Below are 16429 nucleotides of genomic sequence, written 5' to 3'. Positions count from 1 at the left end.
GGTTATTTGTGATGTGTGGTCCCTGTCTTTCCCTATGCTTCAGACCTTATTTCGATTTGTGGTAAAGAAGGAACTGGAGAGACGGTTGGCCGAAATTCCCTTTCATTGGAGGCGTGAGGGTAAGGGCACTGGGTGCATGCCAACAGACACTGCTTCCAGAGTTCTCTGACTCTGGGCACATGGAGCACATGTTTATCCCACAGGGAATACAGAAGACAAGTAACCTCCTTATCTCTGTCCCATGCCAGTATATTTCTCCATACAGTGAATAATGGTATACCTCTAGCTTCAAAGGAAATACAACATTTTGTGTGTAATAGGGGAAAAAATTACAAGAGAACAGCTATAGCTAAGTACCAGGTTCCAGTGATTTCTGAGAAGTTGGGTGGCTTTAGGTATCTAGTTGCTATAAAGAAATACCATATGCTTTAGTGGAGACAAAGATATGAGTTAGAGACCATTAAAGAATCCTCCAACTTGCAGTAGGTTGGTGATAGAATGCTGTCAGCCCAAGGATTTTTACAAAATATATGGCTAAAATAGAATATCTAAGGGGAGAGAACATAGAATTGAGTGATGCAGCATTTGAATGACTGAACTAATATTGGTCATTCCCAACAAGAACCAGTAATTTCCATATGCTGTTTACTCTGAAGTTCCACAAAATCTGTAACTTTAATCAGCTGTCGAGCATGTTTTCACAAAGATGCATTGGATAGTATTTTCTCAAGAAATCCTCGAGTGAGGATTTTCAGTTTTCAGCATCATCTGTGTCTAACATTTATGATATTATTTTCATATCATCAAATGCCTAACTCTGGCCAGCCCACATCTTCTACAAAGAAGGTGATAGGCTAAACTACTTTTTAAACTTGAGAAGGAATGTGTCCAATTCCACAGGGTGTGTATGACACTTGAAGGCCAAAAGACAGCTTCATTTGCAGGTGTTAACTTGTTTCTCCTTTAACTTTTTGAGAAATGTCACAGATTCTACATTTCTCCCTTCGTAGCAGAGAATCTTACCTAGTGCATTGCTCTGTATTAAAAAAAACAAAACAAAAAACCCCCCCACATTTATTTTATCATTATATTGATGATATAAGTTGGAATGTTCTCCTGTTCCTGGAAGGTGAGTGAGTTGATTGTAATAAACTTCTCTTTTAGAACGTAGTCTTCAGTCTTGACTCCCTTGATAAACAGCAAAACTCCTTGCTGACTCTGCATTATTATCTAACACTATACTTTGTGGGATTCTAATCTCTTTGATAAAGTATAACTGAAGAAATAAAATCAAGTTGTCCTCAACTCCCCTTGAAACACAGGGAAAAACAGTCAGAAGCTTAACTGAAAAGAGTAAAGTAGGAAGGGAGAAATTTGTCAGGTTGCTCAGAGGATATTGCAAACAGTGAAGAATTCTACAGGAAAAAGTGCCATTTAAAAAGTAGTCTTCTTTTTAATCAGCATTTAATTTGTGTGTTTTTATTTATAGAATTTCTTGATGTGAATGAATATCCAGAGCATATTAAACAATTGGTACAGAAAGAAAAAGAGTTAGAAGAGCAAGAAAAGAAGCAACGTGAAATTGAGCGCAATACTTGCAAGGTTAGAATTCCAGGTTGCTTAACATTGACTCTACACTTCTATTAAGAACAGTTTAAATATATTGTAAATGATTACTACAATACCATGAGTCTTATATAGTGTGTGAAGTATTTACATAGGTAGCTCAATAAAAACTAAGGCGCTACATATCTGAATGCCCTACAAAGAGGAGGGCAGGGCTATAATCTGTAGTCAGCTAGATCCCCAAATTTTAAATTACTAAGTAAACAAAAGTGCTATATTTTAGTAGTCTCTGACACTCTAAATCTTTATATATACCATTGTGGACCCTAGAAGTTTCCTTCAGAAATGCGATTCCTTGTCTGGTTTTTAAATTTAATTTTCTGGTTGGAGATATATAACAAGCAAAAAATGTGGCAGCTGTGATCATGCAGCTCTTAGGGTAAATTTCAGTCAGTCCACTTTAGGAGCAGATGGTGGTTTTCAGTGACAGCACTGTACAGCCTTAAAAATTACATTGTTAACACAAAACTATACTTTCACATCCCTTGTTGGTAGAATTTGAAAGAGGATGCATTTTAATATAAAATTTATTTCTTTATACTGAACATTGACCAAATAGTAGACAATCTCTATAGTTCTGGATCTGGCACTTTGTGACTTGTAATTTTAAACCTTTTGTTCAGCAAATACTGCTATTCAGTTTCTGTTCCACCTTCACCCCAGTGTTGCCTTTTAAAGTGTTTTCAGCTGGTTGAAATAAGGTTAAAGCTGCAGTACTGCTCCAGCTGTGTTTTGTTTGGTTAATTCAAGATGTGGCTGTCCATTCAAACATAGTTTTACAGTAAAAGACATTACAGTATGCTCCATTTATCTGAATGGCTAGGAAGGCACCCAAAACTTTCAGATATCCAGCCATTCGGATAAAAGGAAGTTCTATTTTTAGCAGCAGTTTCAGTGCATGTAGCCCTATGTTAGTGAATCACCTGCTAATATTTTCTCAGTTAGTCTCTTAGCACTTGTTAGAACTAATTAATGGCTTTGTCATGTTAATGCTTAACACTTGGTACTTTGTTAAAGAATGAAAAACAATTTTACTGAAAATAAATTCTAACTCTTTAATAAAGTACAGAATATAAAGCATTAAAAGAGCAAATCTCTTGATTAGCATTAATAGGTTCTAAATGGCTCACTGACAACTTATTAGCGGGCGATTATTATAGGGCTAATTGGGGTCACACTGTGGAATCAGATTTTCTGGTAATAGGATTTTGAATAAATGGCAGTGTACTGTATTTGCAAATGCATTTGTGACAGATTAAGGTTATTCATTCTATTGATGTTTTTACAGATAAAATTGTTCTGTATGCATCCTGTGAAACAAATAATGATGGAGAATAAATTAGAAGTTCATAAGGACAAGACACTGAAGGAAGCTGTAAAAATAGCTTACAAGGTACGGCATCAGGAATGGCAATATCGCAAAACTGGCTAATGTAGTTTGACTGCATAATATTTGTCCATAGTGTATTTTTATATTTTCATTTTGCCATCTTTGACTGCTCTCTTTTATATAGAAAAGCAGCACAAGGCATTCTATTTTGATTCTACCGACAAAGTTATTCCACTGATAGCTGATGTTTTTGTATAATTGGTGTGGCACCAACCTTTCCTTTAAAAAACCAGTTTAGCTTCCCAGACCCATATTCTGAAACCTCAATGCCATCTTCGTGGTTGGTTTATCACAAGTGATTTTTTTTTCTTCTACCAGTAATTTAACTCTAATCTCCATATTTTGAGGAAGTATGACAATTTATAGTAGGATTGCAGTAATAGTGTGAAAATAAATATAGGCAAAAGATAATTGTCATGAAGGTTTCTGAACACTTGATCCAGTGACATTTATTCCTAATTCTAGAGGACCAATGGGTGACTCTATTTTCAGATAGACTAAAAGAAGCATGAGTTGTAGATGCTCATATTTCTAAAGACATCTAATTGTAAAGGACATCCAGGCCAGGGACAGATTAAGGCAGTCCAGGACCCTGGGCATACCACAACTCCTGTGTACTGTAATGGTGGCAGGGGAACCTGGGTGCATCCACAATGGGCTTCCATTTCCTGCCTGCCTGCCACGCTCATCTCCCAACTCCCTTCCCCACCCTCACAAAAAAGTAGTGGTAGCATGGGGCCCTTCAGTGCTAATCTCAGCACCTGGGATGTATCTGCTTGGGTGGATGGGTTGGATTTGCTGCATTCTTTCGTTTCTGCCTCACTCCATGTTCTCTGCCAGAGTAGTGTTAGCATGGCCCCTCCAGAGCAGGGGGTCTTGGGGTGAAAACCCCATTTGAGATGCTTGGGCAATTCATCCCTCTTAGAGCTATTGTTTCAGGCTATGTGCAGATGCTGCGGCATCAGTTACTTTTACATCATATTTTCAAGCTTTTCTTTGCAATCATGGAGTAGGAGCTTAGTTTTTTAAATGGAAAGTTCACATTGTGATGTGATCACATGATTCTGTTAATTGGGGCTTACAGTACTTACGCTATGGCCCTGAAGTCACCACTTTTAGTCAATATGCAACCTTATCTGCTGTCCAGACATTTTCCTTGGATTGTGTCTTCAGGTGCTCAGGGTCCCTGTTTCCACAATCACATCTACTAACTACTCTTGGTTTCACTTGTATTCTTCTCTTCTCCCTAGTCATATTTGCTTTGAGAAGGACAAATTTGTCTTCTGCCACTCGGTCTAATTTAAAAAACAAACAACAAACATTCTTCTGTTGGCCTCCTGATAAAAGAAGTAGCATAAGGTTCTGAACACAGCAGCTCTTTCACTTTTATTAGTGATTGTTTGGCATGCAAAGCCATAATCCAAGTGGCATTACCAGTTAAATACTGTGTGTGCCAAGAGATGTGTGGGAGATAGGATAATGGTAGTAGGACCTTGGCTAGGTCAGGTTTCATGTGAGAACTTAATGCAGCCAAGAAGAACCATGCCTGGATTCTCAAAGGGCTATTGTTGGAAGAGGGAGAAATGCATTATGTTAAAGAAAAAATATATATACCTTATTGTGAAATAGTATTTAATTTCACTTCTGCATTTACATTCTAGATAATGGATATAGAAGAAGCAGTTCCTCTGGACTGCTGTCGTCTTGTTAAATATGACGAGTTCCACGATTACTTGGAGCGATCATTTGAAGAGGAGGAGGAGGATATACCAATGGGACTCTTACTTGGAGGAGTCAAATCAACATACATGTTTGACTTACTTTTGGAAACAAGAACACCTGACCAGGTTTTCCAGTGTTATAAACCTGGAGGTAAGAAATATAGTTCCATAAATCCAAAATCAGCGTAAAGTTTATAATATACAGTGTGGTGATAAATACAAACTCTGCAATGTGAAACAAAAATGCTTGAGTGTGAATGAATGAGATTTTTTTTTCTTGAATTAGATTCTAGTAAAATCTGCAGCATTCAAAAATGTTAACTAGTCTAATTGTTACATTTTTATGTAGCAGATGCTGACAGTGTTCTAATTAAAGCAGTGCTAGAAAGCATTACTATAATTAGATGATACATTGAATAACATTTTTATCTAGTTGGCATTAGATTAGTTGCTTATCTTACTGCCTGAAAGTAGAATGCTGTGATCGTGACTGCTAGTGGAGTGAGTTAAAACTCATGTATATTTAATGATAGTCTTTAAATGGTATACTGTAAACATCACATTTCTTCTGTTTTTTTTTTTAACGGAATCATTCTCATACTATATTTTCTCTTTGCTACAGAGGTTATGGTGAAGGTTCATGTAGTAGACCTAAAGACTGAATCTGTTGCTCCTTCTATCAGTGTGCGAGCTTATTTGAATCAGACAGTTACAGAATTCAAGCAACTCATTTCAAAGGTAATTTATAGTTTTTAATTCAATCTAAATATGAAAACCTAGTATGATTTAAATACCATGGGTGAGAACCTCATGCTGCTCCCAGGCCTTCAGACTACAGTAACTCCTCACTTAAATTCATCCTGGTTAACGTTGTTTCGTTGTTACGTTGCTGATCAGTCAGAGAATATGCTTGTTTAAAGTTGTGCAGTGCTCCCTTATAACGTTGTTTGGCAGCTGCCCTACTTCGTTCACTGCTTGCAGAAAGAGCAGCCCATTGGAGCTAGCTGGTGGGGGCTTCGAACCAGGATGGACCGGCAGCCCCTCATCAGCTCCCCAGTCCCCTAAGTTTCCTGTGCGGCAGCCGCACAGCAGGCTATCAGTTGCCAGCAGTTCAGCTGTCCCTTCCCTCACTACCATGTGCTTCTCCTGCCCTCTGCCTTAGAGCTGCCCCTGGGAGCTTTCTGCTTGGTGGGTGGAGGCGGGGAAGGGGAGACTTAATGTCAGGCTGTTCCCCTGCTCCTGCCCCCCTTACCCCATCTCCATGGTGGGGTGGGGAAACCGGGGACACAACAGGGCTCAGGACAGAGGGAGCTTGCTGGCAGCAGCTGCTGTTTCAACTTGCTGATCTACTTAAAAAGGCAATGTACTTAAAGTGGGGTCAGTGTACTTAATTAAAGAGGCAATGCACATCTCTCTCGCATAGGGTGTGTGTCTCTGACTCTGAGTGCCATGCTGTCTCTGTCTCCATTTGTGCTGCCTTGTAGAGTGTGAGGCTACGTTAATAGCAATATGTTAACCCTTGAGGGCTCAGCTAAGTACTAGTTCATCATTTAGCAATAAGGTATTCCCTGGGAAATATCCCACCCTCTGACTTCACCACCTCAACCAAACTTCACAATCATCATTGCTTTGTACAGTATTAAATTGTTTAAAACTTATACAGTGTGTGTGTGTTTGTTTATATAGTCTTTTGTCTGGTGAAAAAAATTCCCTTGGAACGTAACCCCCCCATTTACATTAATTCTTATGGGCAAATTGGATTCACTTAACATCGTTTCACTTAGTCGCATTTTTCAGGAGCATAACTACAACGTTAAGCGAGGAGTTACTGTACATAGAAGTGTCCTGACAGCCCGGATCCAGCCAGGAGAAGATTCCTGACAGACACAGGAGAAGACATGTACATTTGCATGCAAAGACTCCCTCACAAGCCCCTGGTGTAGGCAGCATGCTAGTGGTGGTGTAACAACATGTAGCGTTGCAGTACTCTCCTTCCCTGAGAACAGCCAAGAATCAGGATAAGTCCCTTTGTCCTCAGAGCTGAGAGTTCTATGCTGCCCTTCAGAGGCTCAGCAGGGAATCTCAAGCTCAGTGTTAATATGAATGAATAACAATACTTTTACCCTGATATAACGTTGTCCTCGGGAGCCAAAAAGTCTTACTGCATTATAGATGAAACTGCATTATATCGAACTTGCTTTGATCCACCAGAGTGCGCAGCCCACCCACCCCCTTTCCCGGAGCGCTGCTTTACCATGTTTTATCCAAATTCGTGTTATATCGGGATAGAGGTGTATATATGGCTCAAATTCCAGGGTCATCCTGAAATCTGAATTTCAGCTTCGAAATAGATTAGGTAGAATTTGTTATATTGTGAGATCACTATGTTTTACTGCTCTTGCAGGATACCACTTTTGACAGCTTTTATGGCATAGGATGCTTTCATTTGGGGGCTGATTTGCCATGGTTGCAGTGGTATAAGACTACAGTAACTCCATTGTCATTGTTAGAATTACAGTAGAATAAAACTGGTCTTAGTCAGTCCTTATGTAACTTCCCATATATCTTTTCCTAATATGAAATATCACTGGAAAAATGAAGGAAAAAATCTCCTGCAAAATTCAAAATTTTGAAGATGTTTCTATTTCAAAGGGTTTGAAACAGATCCTGTTTTTGTGTTTGCTTTCAAAAATTTTTCATTCAATTTATTTTATCAAAACGCTTATAGAAGATGGCTGACCAATGGGCAATATTTGATGCTTCAGAAGATTTACTTTCTTACCCTCTCAGATTGGCTTCTTCACGCTCTCTTCTTAACTTGCATAACTACAAATATTTAGCCATTTGAAGATGTAACCAGCTGCCTTAAAAACATTTGTTTGTTACTCTACCTCCTGCAGAAGTGAGTTTCAAAATTTGACTGCATATCAGTTAAAGCAGTATTTTTTTTTGTTCTGAATTTATTGCCTTCTAATTTCATTAAGGTGCCCTTGTTCTCATCCTGTACAATAAGGTGAAAACAATGAAACTGGTTTTCACTGTTCCCTTCAAACTTTTTAAACAGTTTAATCAGGCTGATTTAATCTCTTTATTTTATGTATTCTAATAATAACCAAACTTTCTCCTCCCATGTGGTAGCTTTTAGAAATCAAGTTAAAATATTTATGAAAGGATATGCTGTTTTTCTTAAACTGCATTATGGTGTTGTAGGCTGTATGTCTGCCTGCTGAAACGATGCGGGTAGTACTGGAACGTTGCTACAATGACTTGCGTCTTCTCAATGTGGGCAACAAAACGCTGAAAGCTGAAGGCTTTTTTAGAAGTAATAAGGTAAGATCTCTCTCTTTTTTAAATCATTCTTTTCTAATATATTTATAACCATTACTTAGATTTTTCTAACTTTTACAATACTTACATAGAACAGCTGGATATATCATTTACTTCATTTTTTTCTTCAGTTCAAAATCCCCTCTCAGTTTAAGAGAACCTCACAAATTTTGTACTGTTAAGAGAGCTAGCGTAAGAGTTATCTGAAACCAGATGGCTAAGACAAGGTTGAGCTGTTTCCAACATTCTGCAATCTGACTGATCTCTGAAGTTCAACAGCATAAGATCCTAGTACTAATGAATGCAGCAGGGGCAGTGTATTGCTCACAGACTGGTATAATATGTATTTCAAGGCCTTGGGCCCATTATATCTGCTCCTGGAATGGGAGTTCCTTCAGAACCTAAACAAAAAACCTATTCTTACAATCTGCTAGCTTTGACCAAAGTATTTATAGTAAATATTTCCAGCACTAGCTTCATAGTGCAAGTGAGAACTTAAATAATTTTGTACTTTTGGCATATATAGCTTTGTAGTGGTTTAACTGGTCCCATGGGACATTTCTTCCATTAATTATCTTCTGGCTTTGAGGTTTGGGTTCAAGAGTGGTTTGGTATCAAAACATGTTGCTACATAGGAATATTGTGTCTGGATCCAGCAGGGTTTTGTGAGTGCTTTGTATTGCTCTGTAGCTGATAGACTCCATAATGAGCTTGCATCAAAGCCTTTTCATTTGAGGAAACCTCAGTAAAGCATGGCAACCTTTGAGGAAGGGAAAACAGGAATTCACCTTCCACCAAAACAGCCCTTTGAATCCTAAGATGCAAATAGCCTATAGTTATGCCCATGCATTTATTTAAGCAATATCATAAATTCAAATAAGAGACTTAGGGTCCCTCTTCCAAAAGGGACTTAACCTTGACTCCATCACAAAAATACAAGTGCATATGTGCTAACACGTATCAGTTGTATGTTAGGTGGTGCAACTTACTCTGTATGCATACTACCCTTCTGGTTCTAGGAAAGTGTTTTGTTTTTAAAATTTTGCCTACAGTATTTTAGTAGTGCTGGTAGGAGCCCTGTCCACCTATTTACAACTTACTTGTAATCTGCCTAGTATGATTATTTAATATATGTAAAACTAAATTATTTAGCTCTCAGAATAATTAATAAGCTAGGTATTCTTTATTAAGTCTCCTCTAAAACTGGGATTTAAAAATAGATTAATTTTTATATTGTCATCTTTCCAATGCATTCTGAATACTAGTATATATTGTATGTTGTTGCCTATACTATTAAGTAACATAGCTATGTAGTATAATTGTATGATTTTATGTTTAGGTATTCGTTGAAAGTTCGGAGTCATTGGATCGCCAGATGGCATATACAGACTCTCATTTGTGGAAACTTTTGGATCGTCATGCAAACACAATCAGGCTATATGTTTCATTGCCAGAACAATCTCCTGGGTCTCAATTTAAAAGGACAGTCAATCAAAAAGCAAGTGGAGATTCAGGTAATTTGGATGAAGCCTGTGCAAGAGTGAAAGGACCTCTGGGTAATATGAGATCTGTAGAGGCTGTCCTGGAAGAAAGCACTGAAAAACTCAAAAGCTTGTCGCTCCAGCAAGAGCAGGAAGGAGATAATGCAGACAGTAGCAAGAGCACAGAAGCAAGTGACTTTGAAAGCATTGAATCACCTTTGAATGAGGTAGACTCTTTAGCATCAGCAGAAAACAGAGAACTTGAAAACCAAATTCAAATTTCTGATCCAGAAAATTTCCAGTCAGAGGAGCGGTCAGATTCTGATGTGAATAATGACAGAAGCACAAGTTCAGTGGACAGTGATATTCTTAGTTCCAGTCACAGCAGTGACACTTTATGCAACGTGGACAGTGCCCCGATGCCCTTGGCTAATGGACTTGATTCTCATAGCATCACAAGTAGTAGGAGATCTAAAGCAAATGAAGGGAAAAAGGAAACCTGGGACACAGCAGAAGATGATTCTGGAACTGACAGTGAATATGATGAAAGTGGCAAGAGTACAGGAGAAGCACAATACATGTACTTCAAAGCAGAGCCCTATGCTTCAGATGAAGGTTCAGGAGAAGGACAGAAATGTATGTATTTATTCTATTTTATTAAAAATACCTTTTAATCCATCTAGCTTTTAACATGGAGAAATACAGTCTGAAAAAACAAAGTATTAAAATTTAACTGGACCACTGTTTTTTCAAACTGGGCTCTGCAGACCCCTAGGGGTCCCCGGGCCATTCTGATCAACTCCTCCCCCTCACTCCTAGCACCTCCCAGAGTGGGCTCTATCTCCCAGAGGCTACTGAAGCCAAACGGGGAGATTTTAGGGGCTAAAAGTCTTGGAGCGCAGCAGGGGTGAGGCAGGCTCCTTGCCTGCCCTGGCTCTGTGCTGCTCCCAGAACTCCCATGCCCAAACTCCCTCCCAGAGCCTGCACCCCACACACCCTCCTGCACCCCAATCCCAATCTGGTGAAAGTGAGTGAGAGTGGGGAAGAGCAAGCTGGGGGCAGGAAGGAGTGAGCGGGGGGCAGGAAGAGGTGCAGTGGGGTAGGGCCTTGGGGGAAGGGGTAGAGGGAGTGGGGTCTGGGGCTGAGTGGGGACTTGAGGATGCCCCAAAAAATTTAAATCAGAAATAGGGGTCCTTGAGTTGCTTAAATTTTTTAGAACTGCTTTGAACTAGACCATTGAAGCACGCAGTTTTAATGCATTTTTTCAGAATGCGTAGCAATATGTCAACAATATATTTTCATGTTCACTTGCTAAGCCATGTTATAACACTTTGTAAGAAAAGTGTGAAGTTTCCCAGTGAACAATAGAATGGCAGTCATAATTCTTGTTCTTGGAAATAGCATCTTGTATATATTTATGGGGAAAAAATGGCTAGAGGGTAAGCGCAGTATAGCTTTTCTGACACTGACTTCGTACAATGTCATACAATGTTTGCTTGTAGCTCAAAGAGCAAATAGTAGTGATAACTTCCCTAACAATTATGATACCATTTTTGTTTTTAGATATCATTTTTATTGTAAAGAAAAACTTGAATTCCTGTGGAACAAAATACATTTTGTTTCCGCAGCTATAGAGTATGTGGAGCTTCACTAATCTAAATATGTTAGGTTAAGTACAGAGGAATATCTGGTCCCAGATAAAATGATACACCAAATTTGAAGAGAGTCTAACACAAATGAGTCATATTGCTGTTGATCTTTTACATATATTTTATACATTTATTTTAAACATACAGTAACTCCTCGCTTAACATTGTAGTTATGTTACTGAAAAATGCTACTTTAAGTGAAATGATTTTAAGCAAATCCAATTTCCCCATAAGAATTAATGTAAATAGGGGGGATTAGGATCCAGGGAATTTTTTTTGCCAGACAAAAGACATTATATGCACAGTATTTATTTTAAACAAACAATTTAACACACAGCAATGATGATTGTGAGGCTTATACCTATCTCATAGAACTAGAAGGGATCCTGAAAAGTCATCGAGTCCAGCCCCCTGCCTTCACTAGCAGGACCAAGTACTGATTTTGTCCCAGATCCATAAGTGCCCCCCTCAAGGATTGAACTCACAACCTAGATTTAGTAGGCCAGTGCTTAAACTACTAAGCTATTTTGTTTGATTCTCCACTGAGCTATTTTGTTTGATTCTTGAGGTGGTGGAGTCAGAGGATGGGATCTTTCCCAGGGAATGCCTTGCTGCTAAATGATGTGCTAACACTCGGCTGAGCCCTCAAGGGTTAACATGTTGTTAATGTGGCCTCACATTCTACAAGGCAGCACAACTGGAGGGAGGGGAGACAGCATGACACAGACAGACAGACACTACCTGTGTGTGTGAGAGAGATGCACATTGCCCCTTTAAGTATGCTGACCCAACGCTAAGTGCAGTGCCTTTTTAAGTAGATCAACAAGTTGAGACAGCAGCTGTTTTCAGGAAGCTCCCTCTGTTCTGAGCCCTGTTGTGTACCCCTCCTCCCCCATGGAGATGGGGTACAGGAGTGGGGGGAGGAGGACACCCTGACATAAGCACCGCTCTTCTCCCCCCTCACCCCCTTCTGCACAGTATGCAGGAGGCTCCCGGGAATAGCTCCAAGGCCGAGAGGGCAGAAGCAGCACATGGCAGTTGGGGGAGAGACACCTGAACTGCCTGGCCATTGACAGCCTGCTGGGCAACTGCCGCACAGGAGCCTTAGGGAAACTGATACGGGGGCTGACAGCCCACCCTGGTTCCAGGCCCCCACCAGCTAGCTTCAACGGGCTGCTCTTTCTGCAAGCAGTGGGCAAAGCAGGCAGCTACCAAACAACATTATAAGGGAGCATTGCGCAACTTTAAATGAGCATGTTCTCTAATTGATCAGCAATGTAACAATGAAACAACTTTAACTGGGACGATGTTAAGTGAGGAGTTACTGTACATACAGAAAAGAAAAACAAAAGCCATAGTAGATTTTGTAGGTGGTATGTAATGAAGAGACTGGCACGAAATTAATAGCAGGAATTAGAAAGTGAAGAGAAGTTGAAGAAAAATATAAAATATCTAGTGTAAATTTATATTAGCATGCCTAAAGAGATGACCAAGTGAAAATGTGGGTGGTAAATGGACTTTTTTTTTTGGTGAACTGAAGGATTTTTATGAAATTAGGTATCTTGAAGTAGTAAGAGTAGAGTAAATAAACGTCCTTGTAACCTGTAGCTATTGCTTTGATACACAACATTTACTGAACATTTGTTGTTATAAAACCGCAATTAGAGAAGTTGAATCGTAGGTACTGCAGAAGTATGAACAAAAAATGTAAAATCTCCTTTTAAAACTTGAAAAGACTCTTTCATACTAATCTGGGTTTGAACCACTGCAAATACTGATCAATTTTACAGGAATAATTAAACAAAAGCATTAGTTTTTTAGGTTATTTTTTATGCTTGCTTGTTGCATTGTATTAATTGGTATATTGAGGAAAAATATCTGAAATATATCTTTGTACAGCAGCATGAACAATTTTGAAGTATTTTAAGTTTGGAGTTATATATTATACTTAGATTTCTCTTCAGAAAATAACTCAGTTGGAGAGCATCCATAAACTACTTCATGTATCTATGTATTTTCTCCTATTTTAGCAATCATAAGCCCTTTCACTGTACTTTTTGTTACTGTAGATTAAACCTAGAAAAAGCAGCGCATTCCCGCTGTTATATAGTATAGTTTAAAATGCTTATTTCAAATAGTTTAATTCAGTTTGTAACGTTATATTAAAAATAAGCTGCATAAATTGCATCATTCTTTATATCCTTTCTCATGAGCAAATGATAAAGGCTAGTTATTGGCAGAGGGACATATCCTCAAATTGTGTAAATTGACATGGCTCCATTGAAGTCCGTGAACTGTGACCATTTATGTAAGCTGAGGATCTGCCCTTGACAGAATTCTTCCTGTCTGGAAATAATGGACAAATCTTGCTTGCTTTACTTACATAGTTCCATTGATTTCAGTAGGACAGGTGCTTCACCATGTAGTACACCTCTACCCTGATATAACGCGGTCCTCGGGAACCAAAAAAATGTCACTGCCTTATAGGTGAGACCAGCAGCTGGGCTCAGGTGGCACTTTAAAGGGCCTGGGGCTCCCCGGTGCTTTACCGCATTATATCCGAATTCATGTTATATCGAGGTAGAGGTGTATTTGGCGCTATATAAGTATTCTTGGAGTAATACAGCCTAATGTGATTAAACCTAAATAGCGTAGGCTCCAGTTGTTTGTAATTCTTAAATTTAGTCCAAATTGCATACATGAAAAAATAAAAATATTCTAAGCAAGCAGGTTTTCTTGTTGCTTTTCAATATGGACTAGTACAGTAAAGCTTTGAGACTTACTATTGAGTATAAAAATAACTGCATTATGGCATGATAAATATGTTGAATAGTTTAAGTGATACAAGTAATATACTGAGATTGAAAGTACAAAAAGGGTTTGAAAAGCTAGGCAAATAGGAAAATTTCTCTGGAGTGTTGAAGGACCTAAACCATCAGCTTTGATCTTTTTCTTTAAAGTTACTTTAAGAGTTTTTTTTAATGGTTCCAAAGGCAATCTTTCAAACAAGAGCCGGTGTTGTGATGCCTTTCTGAACTTGTAAGCATAATGCTGTAGGGCCTCTGATGTCTCATCACAGCTATTCAAAATGTTGTGGGCAGCAGTTCAAATGAGAATAATCTGAGAAGTTAATCTTCGGATTGGGAAAGCTTTGAGTAGCAACTGACATAGCTGTAGCAACCAGGGTGAGGAGGGCACAGAAGTAGCAAACGCATCCATCCTCAATAGAGTAGAATTGTGGCAGCCCCCACATACACAGTGAAGTAGCCAAGAGGTTCCTGGGTGGGCTGAAGAGAAGGGGAAGCATGCTCCTTTCTTCCAATGGCAGGGTAATGGGTAAGATTGCAAATTCACATCTGCTAGCCAGAGACTTATATAAAAGCTGGATTTTGTATAGTGTTAGTAATGGGATAGAAACACCTAGCCCACAGCTCTAGATCCAGTTCCCTGCTCTGTCAGAGACTTCCCGTTTGACAATGAGTAAGCCAGGTAGGTTCAAATTCTGAAAGCACCCTTAGCTATTTAGATAGTTTTTAAAATTTTACACTTAAGCTCTCAGTGCCTCAGTTCCCCATCTGTAAAATGGAGTTAATAATACTTCACTATCTCACAGGGGTGTTTGAGCATAAACATATGAAAAATTGTGTGGCACTCTGATTTTATGATAACGGGAGCTATAAAATATCTAATATAGATAAAATGTGAAGAGGGACCTGCTCCATGGCTGGCACTCTTAGGTATTACTACCATATAAATAATGGTGAACAAATATGTGGAAACAAGTTTTCACAAATTGAATGGGCAAAATTTGGTGGTCACTTTGTAACACAAGGTTGGGTTTGGGTTTTTGTTTTTGTTCTTTAGGGTTGCTTGTGCATGTTGATAAAAGAATTACACTGTCTTCCTTCAAGCAACACTTGGAGCCCTTTGTTGGAGTTCTCTCTTCTCACTTCAAGGTCTTTCGAGTCTATGCCAGCAATCAAGAGTTTGAGAGTGTTCGGCTGAATGAGACACTTTCATCATTTTCTGATGACAATAAGGTTAATCAAATGAGCTTTGAATAATTAAAAATGTATAGAATAGAACCAGATTTAGTTGGCTGCCTAGGGAAACTTTTGCGGACTAATTCTGTGTTGGATGAAATTCACTACCCTACTTCATGGCATCCTTGCTATATTGGTAGTATTAACACAATATTAGAAGAGAACTAACTTTTGACTTTTAATATCAGTTCTGATGATGATTCTTTTCAATTAATAGATAACTATTAGACTTGGAAGAGCACTTAAGAAGGGGGAATACAGAGTCAAAGTGTACCAGCTCTTGATAAATGAGCCAGAAGTAAGTAATTTTATATTTTAAAATCTTCTGAAAGTAGTGTATGAAGACACTGTGAAATGTGCATTAGTCTTAATTTTTTGGGGAAAGAAAAAACACAAAAACCCTTAAGGGTAAAATCCCCACTAAATTTTCACTTTTCACTCCATGCATTCTCTTTCCCGAAAGCCTCCCTAACTAGACAGTTTACGTTGAAAGAACTCTCTAATAGGCTTCATGTTTTCCAATAACGTGGTATTAGAATATTTACTGCCATCAGATACTGCAAAGCAACACTTTTTCAGAAAGATTCACTAATTGAATATGGTGATATAGCTGTTCGCACAAGACTAGTCTGTAGTAGTGCTGGAAACAAAGGTGACTGTCTTGTAATACAATTGATTAACATAAGTATGCATTTGAGACTTAAAGTACAATTAAGTGACTGTAAAATAACTTTGTAGAGTCCATGTTTTGTCTCAATTTCCACATAAAAATTGCTTTGTTTACAAGTGCACCCGAGTTGTGCTTTATTTACACCTGTAATAAATACACTGCAGTTTCGTCAGTTACTAATATGATATGTAAGCAGAAAAGAACAGTTGATTGAATAATGCATGAAATGAAATTGATCACTAACTTAAGATCAGACAATGTTTTGATTAAAAATCATTTTCCAAGTATGAACAGCTTTCTTCAATAGAGGAAGTTCTGTACTATGGAGCCAGTAAATAGCACATTAAAACTAAAGAAGGATGGCACCAGTGTGGTTACAGGACTTATTTAATTGAAAAATAGCTTTCCAAATAATTTTAATGCCCATATATCTATTCTGTTAGGAAAAAAGGCAAATCTCCCACCATCATATGTGGAAACATGGTTGGTCCTGCTTTGAGCAGGGGATTGGACTAGATGACC

The 16429-nt window shown here is 38.6% G+C and overlaps 1 protein-coding gene across 5 annotated transcripts in view; it reads left to right on the top strand.

The window, feature by feature from the left end:
• The window catches only part of USP47 (ubiquitin specific peptidase 47), a 98257-nt gene that overhangs the window by 65004 nt on the left and 16824 nt on the right, over positions 1-16429 (top strand). For all 5 annotated transcript variants that reach the window (XM_030560353.1, XM_030560352.1, XM_030560350.1 and 2 more), the window contains 8 exons: positions 1490-1602; positions 2915-3019; positions 4678-4888; positions 5360-5475; positions 7948-8067; positions 9404-10181; positions 15059-15234; positions 15455-15535. In XM_030560353.1, coding sequence (XP_030416213.1) covers positions 1490-1602; positions 2915-3019; positions 4678-4888; positions 5360-5475; positions 7948-8067; positions 9404-10181; positions 15059-15234; positions 15455-15535 — 1700 coding nt within the window. The remainder of the gene's footprint in view (positions 1-1489; positions 1603-2914; positions 3020-4677; positions 4889-5359; positions 5476-7947; positions 8068-9403; positions 10182-15058; positions 15235-15454; positions 15536-16429) is intronic.

Source organism: Gopherus evgoodei, chromosome 4, assembly GCF_007399415.2.
Source record: "Gopherus evgoodei ecotype Sinaloan lineage chromosome 4, rGopEvg1_v1.p, whole genome shotgun sequence".
In the NCBI taxonomy this organism is placed as follows: domain Eukaryota; kingdom Metazoa; phylum Chordata; order Testudines; family Testudinidae; genus Gopherus; species Gopherus evgoodei.
The sequence above is the reverse complement of the archived record's forward strand: the minus strand, read 5'-3'. Positions and strand labels throughout refer to the sequence as shown.